The sequence below is a fragment of the Halichoeres trimaculatus genome, unplaced genomic scaffold (assembly GCF_033239565.1).
Source record: "Halichoeres trimaculatus isolate MK-OKI-2021-1 unplaced genomic scaffold, fHalTri1.1 fHalTri1_scaffold_9, whole genome shotgun sequence".
NCBI classification, from domain to species: domain Eukaryota; kingdom Metazoa; phylum Chordata; class Actinopteri; order Labriformes; family Labridae; genus Halichoeres; species Halichoeres trimaculatus.
Genome location: NW_027437188.1, coordinates 23,228,021 through 23,244,408, shown reverse-complemented (window position 1 = coordinate 23,244,408; position 16,388 = coordinate 23,228,021). Strand labels below are relative to the sequence as shown.

The 16,388-nt window shown below is 39.6% G+C and overlaps 2 protein-coding genes across 2 annotated transcripts in view; both read left to right on the top strand.

The window, feature by feature from the left end:
• LOC141797865 (uncharacterized) overlaps positions 1–16,388 on the top strand; it is a 28,259-nt gene that overhangs the window by 8,091 nt on the left and 3,780 nt on the right. Inside the window, exons 12-20 of the mRNA XM_074679552.1 lie at positions 30–116; positions 485–589; positions 1,128–1,281; positions 2,516–2,709; positions 2,905–3,422; positions 14,422–14,661; positions 14,772–15,066; positions 15,207–15,293; positions 15,526–15,795. Of these exons, the coding sequence (XP_074535653.1) occupies positions 30–116; positions 485–589; positions 1,128–1,281; positions 2,516–2,709; positions 2,905–3,422; positions 14,422–14,661; positions 14,772–15,066; positions 15,207–15,293; positions 15,526–15,795 (1,950 nt within the window). The remainder of the gene's footprint in view (positions 1–29; positions 117–484; positions 590–1,127; positions 1,282–2,515; positions 2,710–2,904; positions 3,423–14,421; positions 14,662–14,771; positions 15,067–15,206; positions 15,294–15,525; positions 15,796–16,388) is intronic.
• LOC141798052 (extracellular calcium-sensing receptor-like) lies at positions 7,688–11,517 on the top strand. The gene is made up of 8 exons (XM_074679822.1): positions 7,688–7,969; positions 8,094–8,180; positions 8,377–8,646; positions 9,274–9,480; positions 9,601–9,858; positions 10,099–10,326; positions 10,409–10,532; positions 10,613–11,517. Exons 1-8 carry the CDS (start codon positions 7,703–7,705, stop codon positions 11,515–11,517), a joined length of 2,346 nt encoding a protein of 781 aa, XP_074535923.1. The 5' UTR covers positions 7,688–7,702.

Sequence of the window (16,388 nt, the reverse complement as noted above, 5' to 3'; positions counted from 1 at the left end):
CAGTTCTTGTTATTTGTGTCTCTTTGCAGGTGAGTTATTTTTCCACTTGTGCCTGCCTGAGTGATCGGCAAAGGTTCCCCTCCTTCTTTAGAACGATCCCAAGTGATGCTTTTCAGGTGAATCACTTAACTAGAAAAACTCAATAAACAACCGACTTTCTTTCCTTCACATTATGCATGAACCAATGTTTTGTAAGTTATATATATATATATATATATATATATATATATATATATATATATATATATATATATATATATATATATATATATATATATATATTGTATGTTTATTATTTAGTTAATTAAAAGTAATCATTTTTATGCATAACTACTGTATCAGCCAGTATACCAATATGTTATCCTAGGTCAAAGCAATGATTCAGATTCTCAAACACTTTGGATGGACTTGGGTTGGCCTGCTTGTCAGTGATGACGACTATGGGCTCAGTGTTGCCCGATCCTTTAATTCTGACCTGACACAGTCTGATGGAGGTTGTCTGGCTTATTTGGAGGTTTTGCCCTGGGACAGTGATCCAGCTGAGCTGAAGAGGATTGTTGATGTGATGAAGGAGTCCACAGCCCGTGTGGTCCTAGTTTTTGCCCATGAGATTCACATAATTCATCTGATGGATGAGGTAAAAACTTGAAAAATTAATGATAAGATTAGAAACATGGCATGATCAAAGTAACTTTGAGATGGTTTTTAGTAAGTGATAAAACAAACAGGGATCACTAGTGTAAAAGCAAAAAAAACCCATCAGGATCAAGACAGATTATTACATATAGTTATTTTATATATTTTATATCATCCCATCCATGAAGGAACCTTTTTTAAAAGTAACTCAGAAGTAACATGCATTTTGATTTAAACAAAGGACTATTTTGTCCGCAGGGGTGCCAACTCTCACTAACCCTAAGTTGTTATATGTGTAACATTAAGACTATAAAAATTAATAACTATTTAAAATATACTTGAAATTTACACAAAACTCAAAGGATTCTTTGTAATAATGAAGAAATCCCCCTTTTCCCCCGTTGTTTATCTCAAGAAAAATCTAAAACAAAAACTTAAAATACTGGTAATACTGCACACAGGTGCTGAGGCAGAATGTAACAGGCCTGCAGTGGATAGCAAGTGAAGCCTGGACAATATCCACTGTGCTCCAAACCCAAAAATTCATGCCACTCCTGAGAGGGACTCTGGGTATTGCCATCCGTCGAGGAGAAATACCAGGACTCAGGGAATTTCTCCTACAAATACGTCCTGACCAGAATGACAGTGACCAATCTGAAACTAGTATAGTAAGCAATCTACATGACTTAAGTTAAAAATAAACCACTCACAGTTACAATAATATATATATATATATATATATATATATATATATATATATATATATATATATATATATATATATATATATATATATATATTGTATCTCAGAATTTTCTCATGTTTTCCTTCCGATGTGTTGTATTCCAGGTGAGGCAGTTTTGGGAATTCACATTTGGGTGTAAATTTGCTCCAGCAAGTAAGGAAGCTCTCTGCACTGGAGAAGAAGACTTACAAAATACCAACACTGAGTTCTTGGATGTTTCTAATCTCAGGCCTGAGTACAATGTTTACAAGCTGTGTATGCTCTGGCGCATGCCCTTGATGATATGATTCGCTGCGTACCTGGGAGAGGGCCTTTCAGTGGGCACAGCTGTGCTAATTTACAAAAACTGGAGCCATGGCAGGTGTGTATCAGTTAAGTACTGGCTAATGCTTATGGATAATAAGTACTTGTTCTTTAGTTATTTACATAATTAAGTATATGATCTTTCTTAGAGTATAAATGAGGGGTTTGTGGTCATGATATAATTGTCAATCACAGAATAGTGAGAATAAATTAACTTTGTTTGGATGCAACCTTCATATCAGGATTTATGCAAACCTTTACAGTCAAATTTGAGACTTTCACTTGAAAACCTGATTAAACTCATTTTCTATTCATAGTTTGTTCATTATTTGCAAAATGTCAACTTCATCACACCATTTGGTGATCAAGTTTTGTTTGATGAGAATGGGGATGCCTTACCAATCTATGATGTCATCAACTGGCTGTGGCTCCCTGATGGAAAAACTAAAGTTCAAACTGTGGGTGAGGTGAAGAGATCACACTCCAGAGACGATGTACTAATAATTGATGATGACAAACTTTTCTGGAACTTTGCATCAAAGAAGGTATGTTCTGCTATTTCAGCCAATATCCACTGTTTGGGATGTTGACACATTTGACTCAAATTTATGTTTTATTCCTCAACAGCCACCAAAGTCAGTGTGCAGTGAGAGCTGTCCTCTTGGTACTCGCATGGCCAGAAAGAAAGGAGAACCTCTGTGTTGTTTTGACTGCATTCCCTGTTCAGATGGAAAGATCAGCAATAAAACTAGTGGGTTTACATGTGAAATATTTTTGTTCGACTTTCAAAAGAAAATTCTCTGAACCTCACCAACATCTCCTTTTTGTCAGATTCTATGGAGTGTACCAGCTGTCCAGAGGACTTCTGGTCCAGCCCAAAGCGTGACCACTGTATCCCTAAGAAAACTGAGTTCCTCTCTTACCATGAGCCTTTGGGTATCTGCTTGACAGCTGGATCAATACTTGGTACCTTTCTCAGTGCTTTTGTCATGGGAATCTTCACCTATCACCGCAGCACACCCATGGTACGAGCCAACAACTCTGAGCTGAGCTTCCTGATCTTGGTGGCACTAAAACTTTGTTTCCTGTGCTCACTGCTGTTTATTGGTCGCCCCAGATTATGGACATGCCAGTTGAGACATGCAGCATTTGGTATCAGCTTTGTTCTTTGTGTCTCATGTATTCTGGTGAAAACCATGGTTGTTTTGGCCGTGTTCAAGGCCTCCAAGCCAGGAGGTGGAGCCACTCTGAAGTGGTTTGGTGCCATGCAGCAGAGAGGAACAGTTCTGGTTCTAACTTCTATCCAGGCAGTAATCTGCACAGTCTGGATTGTCTCCTCCTCACCAGCTCCTCACAAAAACACCCAATACTACAATGACAAGATAGTTTATGAGTGTGATGTTGGGTCCACTATTGGTTTTGCCATCTTACTTGGTTACATTGGATTTCTGGCTCTCCTCAGCTTCCTGTTAGCATTTCTGGCAAGAAACCTTCCTGACAACTTCAATGAGGCCAAATTCATCACTTTTAGCATGCTGATCTTCTGCGCTGTGTGGGTGGCCTTTGTCCCTGCTTATGTCAACTCTCCAGGCAAATATGCAGATGCAGTGGAGATATTTGCCATCCTGGCCTCCAGTTTTGGTCTCCTGGTGGCGCTGTTTGGACCCAAATGTTACATAATCCTGCTGAGACCAGAGAGGAACACAAAGAAAGCAATCATGGGTCGAGCCATCTCAAAGTGATCAGAGTCTCAGCTGGTCTGTTAGAGCTCTTAATTCACAGTTTCGTAGATATGTAGAGAGATTACAAAAATAATGCTGCTTAAAACTGTTTTTAATTTAGATCATAAAAAAGAATATTATTGGTGTTACTGGAATGTGTTTTGTATCTTATATTTTAACTCACTAGCAGGGACCACACATGGATACGGCGTGTATACATTTTTTAACACAACGTGAATAATAGTTGTACGATGCAGGTGTTGCTGGGAAGCTTTGAAAAGGATCCCACCGTAGCTTCCATGTAAGACAGAACCCCCAAAACAGTGAGGTTGATTATTTGAAGCAAGATTGTGCGGATTTAAAGTCTTTAAGACTGAAACAAATACAGTAATGATACGCTTGGGAAGACCAACAGCCCATAATTTGGGCAACCCATTTGGAATTAACTCTACGTTCAGCTGAAGTTCTGGTTCTGATTCTAAAGGAATATCCTGAGTAGTGCGTGGGGGAGATACCTGACCAAGATAGAACTTGACAAAGGCATTTTTAAAGCTTCCCAGCAACACCTGCACCAGAAGCATGTGGCAACTTGATGGATTCAGAGAAGAAAAGAGGTTCCTCTTCTGCTTTGCACTAGGATTTCCTGACTTTTAAGAAGTTTGAGAGTGTTGTTCGGAGACACTTGGATGTTGAAAACAGAAAATTGGGGGTAGAGTGGCTGAATTATTTTTGATCTTTTTAAAGAGATCACAATGGTATCTGAAGAGAAAAGAGACAAGTCTGAGATGTATATGTCGATGAGGATCTAAAAAGGAGGGTGGAGGCCATGAATTTGGAGCATCTCAAAAAAACAAAGAAGGAAGAACATGTATTCTAAAGTTGGTGTGATTGGTATGACATGATCCAATGGTGTGGATACAGATAGAAAGAATATCTACTGTGAGTGGAAGGCCGCATGGTATTTGGACAGTCTGTTGGCGCTAGAGCTTTTTAAGAAGAAGGGTTATCTGACGGTGGTTGTGAGTTGGACCTGGGCTGCCAGCAAGGAGTTTGGAGAAGAAGTTAAGATGCTGCAAGAATAAACTTTTAAGGTTCGGGTTAAGAGATTCAAGTTAGAATGTGGTCATGGTAGTGTGGTCAAAAGTATGGCCTCATGTATGACCTCATGTATGACTAAAAGTATGCTGTGGTGATGGTGAAGGTTGCAAAAGCAGATCCATGCTGGCCAGTAGGAAGGCAGAGTTGTGGGAAAAAGACTATTAATGATAGAGTTACAGGAATTAATGTGTTATATTATATTCATCATTATTAGCTTGTTATATTATTTTTTATTATTATTAGCTTGTTATATTACTTTTTATTATTATTAGCTAGTTTTATTATTTTCACTATTGTTTTTGTCATCAGGTTATATATTATCTGTTATTTTCGCTGTGTTGGTTCAGCCCAGCATTCTATCAAGTCTTATCTGATAGAATACACACACACACACATAAACACACACACACACACTCAGATAGTCTCACTGAAACCTGACACCAGCTGTGGGTTGAGACAGCTATGTAAATCATAATGATAGTCACTTACTTGGTTAGTTAGGTAAACTGAACTTCTCCAAAGGCCTAGCCATTGACTGTTATAAAAAATTGTATTGCTCCCAGATATTGGGTCTCGTACTTTTGGGACCATCACTGTAAACTTTACCTGTGACCTGAATAAATGTTGAACTGAGAAATAGATCCTCTTTGTGTTGTCTTTGGGAGGTGTTTAACTAATGAACTGGGTACATTTTATTAGAATGAGCTGGGGTATGACAGCATGATTCATAAGCTGAATGTCAGAGCCGAATATGGAAGAACTGGAGTTGGGTGCTCGTCTACAGGTGGGGCCAAGCTCCTGAACTTCTTTGTGATGTCAAGTGCTGCAAGGCAGTCAGAATGGATAACAATGGATTTATTGCACCATTCCTGGCCCCAAAGGATAGTGGCTGCAACTATGGGGTAGATCTCAAAGCAGAAGATGTGGTCTGATATTTGCTGGTGAACTCAGGTGGCCACTTGTCAGCAAATTATCTTCCATTGTCGTAACCCCCCAAAAACATAAGAAAGAGCAGCATCAGTAAATAGATGAAGGTAAGCTGACACGGATGAGTGATAGTGATAGAAAAAAGAGATGCCATTCCTGTTCGCCAGAAGGTTCCGCCAAAGGTGCAGTTCCACTTGTCTTGAATAGTCAAGAGAAATTGGAGCTAAAAAAAAAAAAAAAAACAGGACAGGCCATAGACAACTAACGAAAAATGGCAGCCCCGTCCTGGGGAATGACACACAGGGTGAAATTGAGGAGGCCAACTTGGTGCAAGAAGCAAGCTTGAAATCAGGAGGCAGAAGAGTTTTAGCTTGTCAGACAAGAGTGTTTTGTTGTTACAGGGATGTGCGCTCAGGTTAAGTGGGCTCAGCTTAAGTTCCACCTGTTGCATTGTCCAGGACTGGGTTGTGTGTCTGATCAATGCCATGAATTCACAACTTCATGACAAGATTTATATCATAACATCATAATATTAATATATTTCATTTTTATCTTTTATAATCGATTTTAAAAAAGGTAAGAATATTCAATAAGATTTTGTGCAAATGTGCATAGTGTTCATCTGCAAGAGCCTTCATATGCTACCTTGTACAGCAACACTTCCTGTCAGGATGGCATGATTTGTTGGTTTTGCTTTCAAAGATGTAGAGCAAAAAGAAGAAACCAAGCAGTACACCATGCTCAATTTATCAAAGAACCCTCAAAGATCACTCGTAGGCTGTTTTCCAAGCAGCCTACTACATACTACATGTGGATGTAGTTTCATACTGAGAAATTTTCCTGGATCAGTGGGGCATCCAGGGATTTTTGGCATACTGCAGATTTTGCAAGTTTTCTTGAACTACCTAGTACATATTGAATTTCAGACAAAATAATGGGTACTACTCGTGTAGTATGTGGTTTTGAAAATAGCCAAGGTCAAGCCCGGAGAACACCCAGAGAAGTAAGTATTGAAGTTAGCCTACTTGGGGGCTGAAAACATCCCTATTAGCATGCTAACATTTCCAGGCAAAGTAGCCTCTAGTGGCTAAACTACTACTGATTAATATTGGTGGGCTGTATAATTTTTTGAGCTTAAAACACACCTGGATGCCAGACCCCACCCAGATGTAAAGTTAGATGACCCAATTTAAATCAGTGCATTTTAAGTTCTGTAGAAGACAAATGACCTTCAGATCTGATGCAGTCACATGCTAACACTTCAAAGTAGTTTTCAAAAAGTGCAATGAACAAATAACTTACAGACCCAAACAATCAAATTCTTTCAAGAAAAACTGGGTTAGAAGCATGATTAGATAATGGAAAGCAAAAGGAATTAAAAGCCCACAAATTCTTCATTATATAGTATTAATACTTCAGGATGCTTAATGCCTTGCCTTGCCAAAAAAACACACACCCCATACCATGAGGCCCAACTCCAACATGGCAGAAAACTCCATTTGTTGCTTTCACTATTAGCCTTTTTTTTTTCAGGGGGCTTTTGCACTTTTACAAGCTAGCTGTTGTAATAACTAATACAGGGGTTACCAAAACTCTAGCACATTAGCATTTATTTGGGACAACCTTTGAAAATGTCCTTAAATTCTGCCTCTTCTGCCTTTGACATTTATACGTGGATAATATCCCGCTAGTAAATCAAAGCCCTGGTGTAATATGTCGAATATTAATAAATAATGATTGAGAGTATGCAGTTGGGAACAACAAAGCCCTGCATATAAAAAGGCCTGGTACAAACAAAAGAACCAGTTGTGGCAGAAGGGGTGTAGTTATGGGAGCATTTCTTTACAAATTTGTTATGTTATTGTTTAATTTCTCTGCCTCCTCTTACTCACTAACTGACTCATTTTCCACACAGTGTAAACTACTGAGCAAGTTTCAGCTCAATGAAATACATAAACCTGGAGATGTGGTGCTGGGTGGGCTGTTTGAGGTGCACTATTCTTCTGTTTTCCCTGAGTGGACCTACACCACAGAGCCACAGCAACCCAGCTGCAAAGGGTAAGTTTCACACACATGTAGTCAGGCCAGTAAATCTGTGCAAATTTTGGAATTTGATAAGAGAGTCTGTGTAAAAAGAAACAAAGAAAGAAAAAAGAAGGAAAGGAAAAGAAAAGTAAACAAATATGACTATTTCCTTTTTTTTTTCTCTCATAATATTTTTAACTGTGACATTGTGTTTTATAGATTTAATACTCTGGGTTTCAGACAAGCAATGGCCATGGCCTTTGCTATTGATGAGATCAACAAGAACTCTGATATGTTACCAAATGTGACTCTGGGATACAGCCTGTATGACAACTGTGTTGCACTTGTGATTGGATTCAGTGGTGGGTTGTCTCTGGCCAGTGGCAGAGAAGAGCAGTATTTGTTTGAAGACAACTGTAAAGGGACCCCTCCAGTGCTGGGGATTGTGGGGGATGCTGCCTCTACTTCTTCTATAGCTACTTCCAATGTCCTGGGTCTTTACAGTATGCCTATTGTAAGTGTGCTGCAGCCTCTTTTCTTTTACATATATTGATCATGAATGGATACTATCTTAAAAAGTGATTATTTTCACATAATTTAACAAGAGTGCAGTACTTGTTATCTGCGTCTTTTTGCAGGTGAGTTACTTTTCCACTTGTTCCTGCCTGAGTGATCGCCAGAGGTTCCCCTCCTTCTTTAGAACAATTCCAAGTGATGCTTTCCAGGTAAATCACTTTACTGGAGATAACTCAATATACTACAAACCTTCTTTCCTTCCTTTTGTGCATTAACTAATGCTTTGCAAATGATGTATCTATTTCTACATTTTATTTTTGTCTATAATTTAAACTTTGTCATTTTGCAGTAAGCATTTGTATGCATAACTATTGTATCAGTCAGTACACCAATATGTTATCCTAGGTCAAAGCAATGATTCAGATTCTCAAACACTTTGGATGGACTTGGGTTGGCCTGCTTGTCAGTGACGATGATTATGGGCTCAGTGTTGCTCGATCCTTCAAGTCTGACTTGACGCAGTCTGGTGGAGGTTGTCTTGCTTACTTGGAGGTTTTGCCCTGGGACAGTGATCCAGCTGAGCTGAAGAGGATTGTTGATGTGATGAAGGAGTCCACAGCCCATGTGGTCATGGTCTTCGCCCATGAGATTCACATTATTCATCTGATGGATGAGGTAAAATAAGAGCTTTTTGAATAAATAAGTCTAGGCACATGGCATGATGCATATACATGTATCTTACATATGATACATTTATATATACACACACACTTTGGCTAATGCATCACCCAGCCTTATACAAACAACCCTCACTGAACGTCCAGGCCTCAGTAACCCTCGCTCAGAAAAATTGATACAATTGCCAAGGGGACTGCAACAAACTCAAGACCTTTGAAGATCATTAAGGAAAGGGTTTTTACAAAGGTTGTCTCCTAAGATGCAATGTACAAGGCTCTATCAAGAAGCACAAAGTTTTTTGTTAATATGAACTGTCAAAGGTGTATGATAAACATGTTAAATGCAATAAATGAAATGAAACATAGTTAATATCCACAGCAACCCTACAATTCATTTGACAAAAATTCAAATCATTTGACAGCACTACCCAAAACAAAATTCAAGTGAATTGTAGTATTTCAATGGATAGATTCTATCTATAGACTTCATTGAACACAGGGAGAGTGTCTAATTAATAATAATTAATCACAGTCGACTTTCAGTTACGTTAGATTTCATAAGGGCTGACGTTTTTTTTCTTTTAACAAAATCTCAAACATAAACTCTTAATAATCACTCAAACAGCTACTGAGGCAGAATGTGACAGGCCTGCAGTGGATAGCAAGTGAAGCCTGGACAATATCCACTGTGCTCCAAACCCCAAAACTCATGCCCCTCCTGAGGGGGACTCTGGGTATTGCCATCCGTCGAGGAGAAATACCAGGACTCAGGGAATTTCTCCTGCAAATACGTCCTGACTGGCATGACAATGATCAATCTGAAACTAACATGGTAGGAATTTTAAATGACTTCAGTTAAAATAAACCATTCACAGAAATAATAAACGGTTCAAAATTATGTACAGTATCTCAAAACTTAATAATGTTTTTCTTATGATGTGTTGTATTCCAGGTGAGGCAGTTTTGGGAATTCACATTTGGGTGTAAATTTGTTCCAGCAAGTAAGGAAGCTCTCTGCACTGGAGAAGAAGACTTACAAAATACAAACACTGAGTTCTTGGATGTTTCTAATCTCAGGCCAGAGTATAATGTTTACAAAGCTGTGTATGCTCTGGCACATGCCCTTGATAATATGATGCGCTGTGTACCTGGGAGAGGGCCTTTCAGTGGGCACAGCTGTGCTAATTTACAAAAACTGGAGCCATGGCAGGTGTGTATTAATTTATTGTCTACCAGCTTCTTTGGGTAATAAGTATTTGATCTTTGGTTACTTACAGTATAAATGTAGGATTTGTAGTCATGATATTATTGTCCATCACAGAATACTGAGAAAAAAATGAACTTTCTTTGGATGCAACCTTCACATCAGGATTACTGCATAACTTTACAAATTTGAGACTTCTAAACATTTTCAGTCGAAAACCTGATTTAACTGATTTTCCATTCATAGTTTGTTCATTATTTGCAAAATGTCAACTTCATCACACCATTTGGTGATCAAGTTTTGTTTGATGAGAATGGGGATGCCTTACCAATCTATGATGTCATCAACTGGCTGTGGCTCCCTGATGGACAAACTAAAGTTCAAACTGTGGGTGAGGTGAAGAGGTCACACTCCAGAGACGATGTACTAATAATTGATGAAGACAAAATCTTCTGGAACTTTGCATCAAAAAAGGTATATTTTTCTTTTTCAGCCAACATCTACAGTTTGGGATGTTAACACATTTTACTGAAATTTATGTTTTATTCCCCAACAGCCACCAAAGTCAGTGTGCAGTGAGAGCTGTCCTCCTGGTACTCGCATGGCCAGAAAGAAAGGAGAACCTCTGTGTTGTTTTGACTGCATTCCCTGTTCAGATGGAAAGATTAGCAATAAAACCGGTGGGTTTACATGTGAAATATTTTTGTTTGACTTCCAGAAGAAAATTCTCTGAACCTCACCAACATCTCCTTTTTGTCAGATTCTATGGAGTGTACCAGCTGTCCAGAGGACTTCTGGTCCAGCCCAAAGCGTGACCACTGTATCCCTAAGAAAACTGAGTTCCTCTCTTATCATGAGCCTTTGGGTATCTGCTTGACAGCTGGATCAATACTTGGTACCTTTCTCAGTGCTTTTGTCATGGGTATCTTCACCTATCACCGCAGCACACCCATGGTACGAGCCAACAACTCTGAGCTGAGCTTCCTGATCTTGGTGGCGCTGAAACTTTGTTTCCTGTGCTCACTGCTGTTTATTGGTAGCCCAAGACTGTGGACATGCCAGTTGAGACATGCAGCATTTGGTATCAGCTTTGTTCTTTGTGTCTCATGTATTCTGGTGAAAACCATGGTTGTTGTGGCTGTGTTCAAGGCCTCCAAGCCAGGAGGTGGAGCCACTCTGAAGTGGTTTGGTGCCATGCAGCAGAGAGGAACAGTTCTGGTTCTAACTTCTATCCAGGCAGTAATCTGCACAGTCTGGATTGTCTCCTCCTCACCAGCTCCTCATAAAAACACCCAATACTACAATGACAAGATAGTTTACGAGTGTGACGTTGGGTCCACTATTGGTTTTGCCATCTTACTGGGTTACATTGGATTTCTGGCTCTCCTCAGCTTCCTGTTAGCATTTCTGGCAAGAAACCTTCCTGACAACTTCAATGAGGCCAAATTCATCACTTTTAGCATGCTGATCTTCTGCGCTGTGTGGGTGGCCTTTGTCCCTGCTTATGTCAACTCTCCAGGCAAATATGCAGATGCAGTGGAAATATTTGCCATCCTGGCCTCCAGTTTTGGTCTCCTGGTGGCGCTGTTTGGCCCCAAATGTTACATAATCTTGCTGAGACCAGAGAGGAACACAAGGAAAGCAATCATGGGTCGAACCAAGTGATCAGAGTCTCAGCTGGTCTGTTCTTATGTCACAGTTTCGTAGAAATGTCCCAGAGCATAACACCTCATTCACACATAAAGCATGAGAGCTGCGCGTTACCGTGCACTACACCATACTTAGAAATCACTCTACTCATTCACTGCATTCACACAGCACGTGCGGTTGTTGACACTGCAAGTCTCTTATTGCTGTGGTGCGCTGCAGAAATGCATCAATCTCTGCAGAGCAAATCGTACCAAACAGGAAATCAGACATATAAACGATCAGAGTGTCCTGTCATTTTAAAATAAAGCACCATGTTCTGTTCGTAATTTTCATCCTTGTTTAACAAAACTATGCCACTGGCATATGACCAGAAGTCATCAGTAGGTCAGATTCAGAGAAAATATGACATTTTGGACAAGGGAAAGTTAAAACAGTATGAACTGACGCGCACCCAAAAATGCCGGGGAGGCACAGCACGGCGGTATGTATGAATTAGGGGTTAGAATGCTGCTTACAACTATTTTAAGTGACATCATAAATAAAGATTTTTTTTTCCTTGATATTGTATTTACTACAATTTGTGTCTGATGAAAAATAATTATTATGTAAAAGTTTTTGTAGATTGCATGGCTTTAGAAAGTCCTTCACAATTTCAAGTAGGTTTTTGGACTCGGGTTCAGGACTTCAAATGCGGTCACGCTGGCCATCCGTAGTGTGCCCCAATACCCTTCAACCCTGAAGTCTAGTTTGTTTGGTCAGTGTGACATGCACAGGCACAGTACACTTCCTTGGCTCTGGCACACTTTGGAGAGGTGTGCTTTGATACGGAAAACTTCATGCATGGGTACAAGCATGTGTACACAACAAGGACATGGTGTACAATCCGTGAAGTATAATCTGTGATGTATAATTGCTGCAACTGCTCTTCACCACAATTATTATAAAAAATGATGGGAGTGTTAGAGCACTGTGTCAGACCAAACAATTTCACATAAGCCAAAAAATCACTAAAGTCATAGCAATGGTCGCTCGGTGGCAGTGGTCCTTCAACTGAGCCACCAGGGAATGAAGACAGAGATTCATCTCCTGTGCTATCTGGAGAGCATAAGAAATTACACAGGAAGCACCAGTTTAAAAAATCAAAGCTCAAATATGGCATTATTGATTGGGTAGATGATACATCTCTACTGTTTTTATTTCTGACAGTCCAAATATGATGATACACACACAAGATTCTCTCTCTCTCGCTTCTTATTGCACCTCTGCCTCCTTCACGCCACAATGACAGGAGCCGTTTGTGCCATTTGTGCAGTTGGTGCCACTGCCATTTTGCACCTGCCTATCAAACATGTTAAATATAGATGCACAAACAGCAGCCACAAACAGATTCATGTTTGATAAATCACATTGCAGACGTTAAGTGACTACATTTCCATCTCCTCCTCCCAGGATTTGTGGGTTCAGATGATCTGTATATCCATGGAGGCAAACACACAAAATGGACTTGCTCATTCAAAAGGTGCAATCTTGGGTGCACCTAGTTAGTGAATCAGCTTTGCACGCCCTGTCAAATTTGAGTATGTTTTTATACACACAAAACTTTATTTGATTAGGCCCCATGAGTCTTGGCTTCTGCTTTCAAAAAAAGTTAGCTAGCACAAGCAATGAAGCAGTGCAGAATGTTCCATGAGTGAAAAAAAAGTATTGAAGTTTGGAAGACCAAGGGGAGTCCAGTATATTTTACCACTGCCTGTTACCACTGGAGCTAAATATCAGTTCCTGTGTCAAGCTTGTCTCAAGAGTTGGGAAATAGAGACAGTGACAAAGCTTTAACATAAAGCAATCTGGGGAGCTACTGACCCACAAACATCTCTGATAAAGAAAGTTATGCTGTCCTCGCAGCACGTGTTGTGAGTGCAGCTAGACAGCTAGCTAACAGGGATTCACACTTTTCAAAAAGACACAGGGCTTGCTTTTCCTGGACTTAACTTAGGGTTGAATTCACCACTGTAAAACTCTAACATTACAGAGAATAAACCAAATCAGTATAAAACACTGACCAAGCTAAGTAACATTCCCAATAACGAAATGAAATCAACTTTTGATCTTACATGCTCTACTTACAGTCAAAGGGTGTCCAAGGCTTAAATGTCATAAAAGACATTTAAATCAGAGCAGAGGTAGGAGTGTGATAGCTCAATGTTCGTAGAGAGAAGCAGAACCCAAACACAAGCTAACAGGCTAAAGGCTATGTCAGAGATCGTCCATAGAACAGAGTGGGTTAAGAGCACTCACTCCGATGCAACTTTACAAAACCAATACACAATCAAAGGCAGAGGAGTCAGTCTGGCACTTATTTCAAAACTGAACTGAAACTGCTTTTAAAGTGAGCACAAAAGTGGAGCAACATCCTGTCCTTTAACATGGCAAAAACTATAGGTAGTGGTAAAGCAAGTGCTAAAGATGTGAAATTTGGTTCTTTTATGTTTAAAGATACTATCAACTGCAAAGTTCCACAAAGAAGAAGAGCTAAGGCTCAGTTTAATCTTTAATTGTCCTGCAAGGAGGCTGAATCTGTTGCAATAAAGTGTAACTGGTAATGGAATTAAATGGATTTTTGATTTTTGTAGATGTATAAACAAATGATGATTAAATCAATAAAAAAAACTTTTTTGAATTAGTTTCCTCTGGGGTCCTTCTCACCCTGTTGGTATTTTGATAAACAGAGCCACCACCTATACATTACCCTTTTCTTAGATATGTAATGTTAATCTGTGGATTATGGCATGCTACTACAACCAATGCCCTGGTGACTTGGTGCAGGAAATTGAATGATAGTTGAGAGCATGCAATTGGGAACAACAAAGCCCTGTATATAAAAAGATCTAATGTAATTAAAGGGACCAGATGTGGCAGAAGGTGTGCAGTCATGGGAGTGTTTCTTTATGCACTTGTATTGATCTTGTTTAATTTTTCTGCCTCCTCTTACTTACGAAGTAACTCTTTTTCCAGACCGTGTAAATTACTGAGCAGGTTTCAGCTTAATGAAATACACAAACCTGGAGATGTGGTGCTGGGTGGGCTGTTTGAGGTGCACTATTCCTCTGTTTTCCCTGAGTGGACCTACACCACAGAGCCACAGCAACCCAGCTGCAAAGGGTACGTTTCACACGCATGAAGAGGGGAGTGTGAATCTGTGTAAATTTTGGAGTTAAATAAGAAATAATTTCCTTTCGTGTTACATTTAACTTTGATATTGTGTTTTGTAGATTTGATACTCTGGGTTTTAGACAAGCAATGACCATGGCCTTTGCTATTGATGAGATCAACAAGAACTCAGATCTGTTACCGAATGTGTCTCTCGGATACAGCCTGTATGACAACTGTGGGGCACTTGTGATTGGATTCAGTGGTGGGTTGTCTCTGGCCAGTGGCAGAGAAGAGCAGTATTTGTTTAAGGAGAACTGTACAGGGACCCCTCCAGTGCTGGGGATTGTGGGGGATTATGCCTCTACATTTTCTATGGCTACTGCCACTGTGGTGGGTCTTTACAAAATGCCTATTGTAAGTGTTTCTAGGCTTTATGTTTGTATTTTAAATATTCTGTGTCTAAATCAATTACTTCTTTTAAAATAATTTACTTTTTCATATGTGATGGCTGGTTTATGTTAGAGAATAGTTCCTATCTGCTTGTTTTTTTACAGGTGAGTTATTTTTCCACTTGTTCCTGCCTGAGTGATCGGCAAAGGTTCCCCTCCTTCTTTAGAACGATCCCGAGTGATGATTTCCAGGTGAACCACTTTACTCACGATAATTTGATAAACTACAAACTCTGTTTCCTGCACAGCAAGTTTGAAGAAGTCCGTGCAAGAGAAACAAACCTCTTTCTTGCCCTCCATCTTTTGATTGTTAGTAATTTCATTGTGATGCTTTTTAAACAATTTCTGTGAAACACTTTTATCTCAGTCAACCTCATAGAGTAGCTCTTTGTTTCTGTACACTCACATGTTCACACCTTTATAGGTCCATGCAATGATCCAGATTCTCAAACACTTTGGATGGACTTGGGTTGGCCTGCTCGTCAGTGATGATGACTATGGGCTTAATGTTGCTCGATCCTTCAAGTCAGACCTGACTCAGTCTGGTGGAGGTTGTCTGGCTTACTTGGAGGTTTTGCCCTGGGACAGTGATCCAGCTGAGCTGAAGAGGATTGTTGATGTGATGAAGGAGTCCACAGCCCGTGTGGTCATGGTGTTTGCCCACGAGTTTCACATGATTCATCTGATGGATGAGGTAGAAATTATAAATATTTTAAAATACCCGCATTAATGAACGATAGTATGATTAAAGCTCATGTGTGTTGCATGGAGCTACTGATAGAACAGACAGGAATCAATACCAAGAACTCTATATATGAGCATACAAAACCTTCATTCCTGCTGCTCATTCCTGGAGCTGGTGTCAGCTGAAGCTATTAAAAGTACTCTGCTAAGAAAACCTTTTGTTTTTGTTAATCCTGTTGCGTGGCAATGTAGATTTACAGTAGGGTCCTTGATGACCCTGTTTTTTGGCTTGGGCCAGAATAATTTGTCCAAAGTGTTTTAATTTAGTTTAGTAAAGTTTAGTGTAGTTTTGTCTTGTTTTTTACCCCTGTCTATCAGTACATAATAGGGCGATGTTTTAGTAGAATTGCGAAGAAACGTCAGAAATTGAGAAAGAATATGTAAATGTATCAGACAAAAATCTCAATGTTGGTCTTTGGTTGGCATGTTAACTCGAAGAGGAAGATCAGATGAGTAGCAGGCCACATGTATTAAAATGATGAACATGGAGTATCTCGTAAACTTAGACTGCAGTATACTTAAGGACAAAAGGTGGCCTGTGCA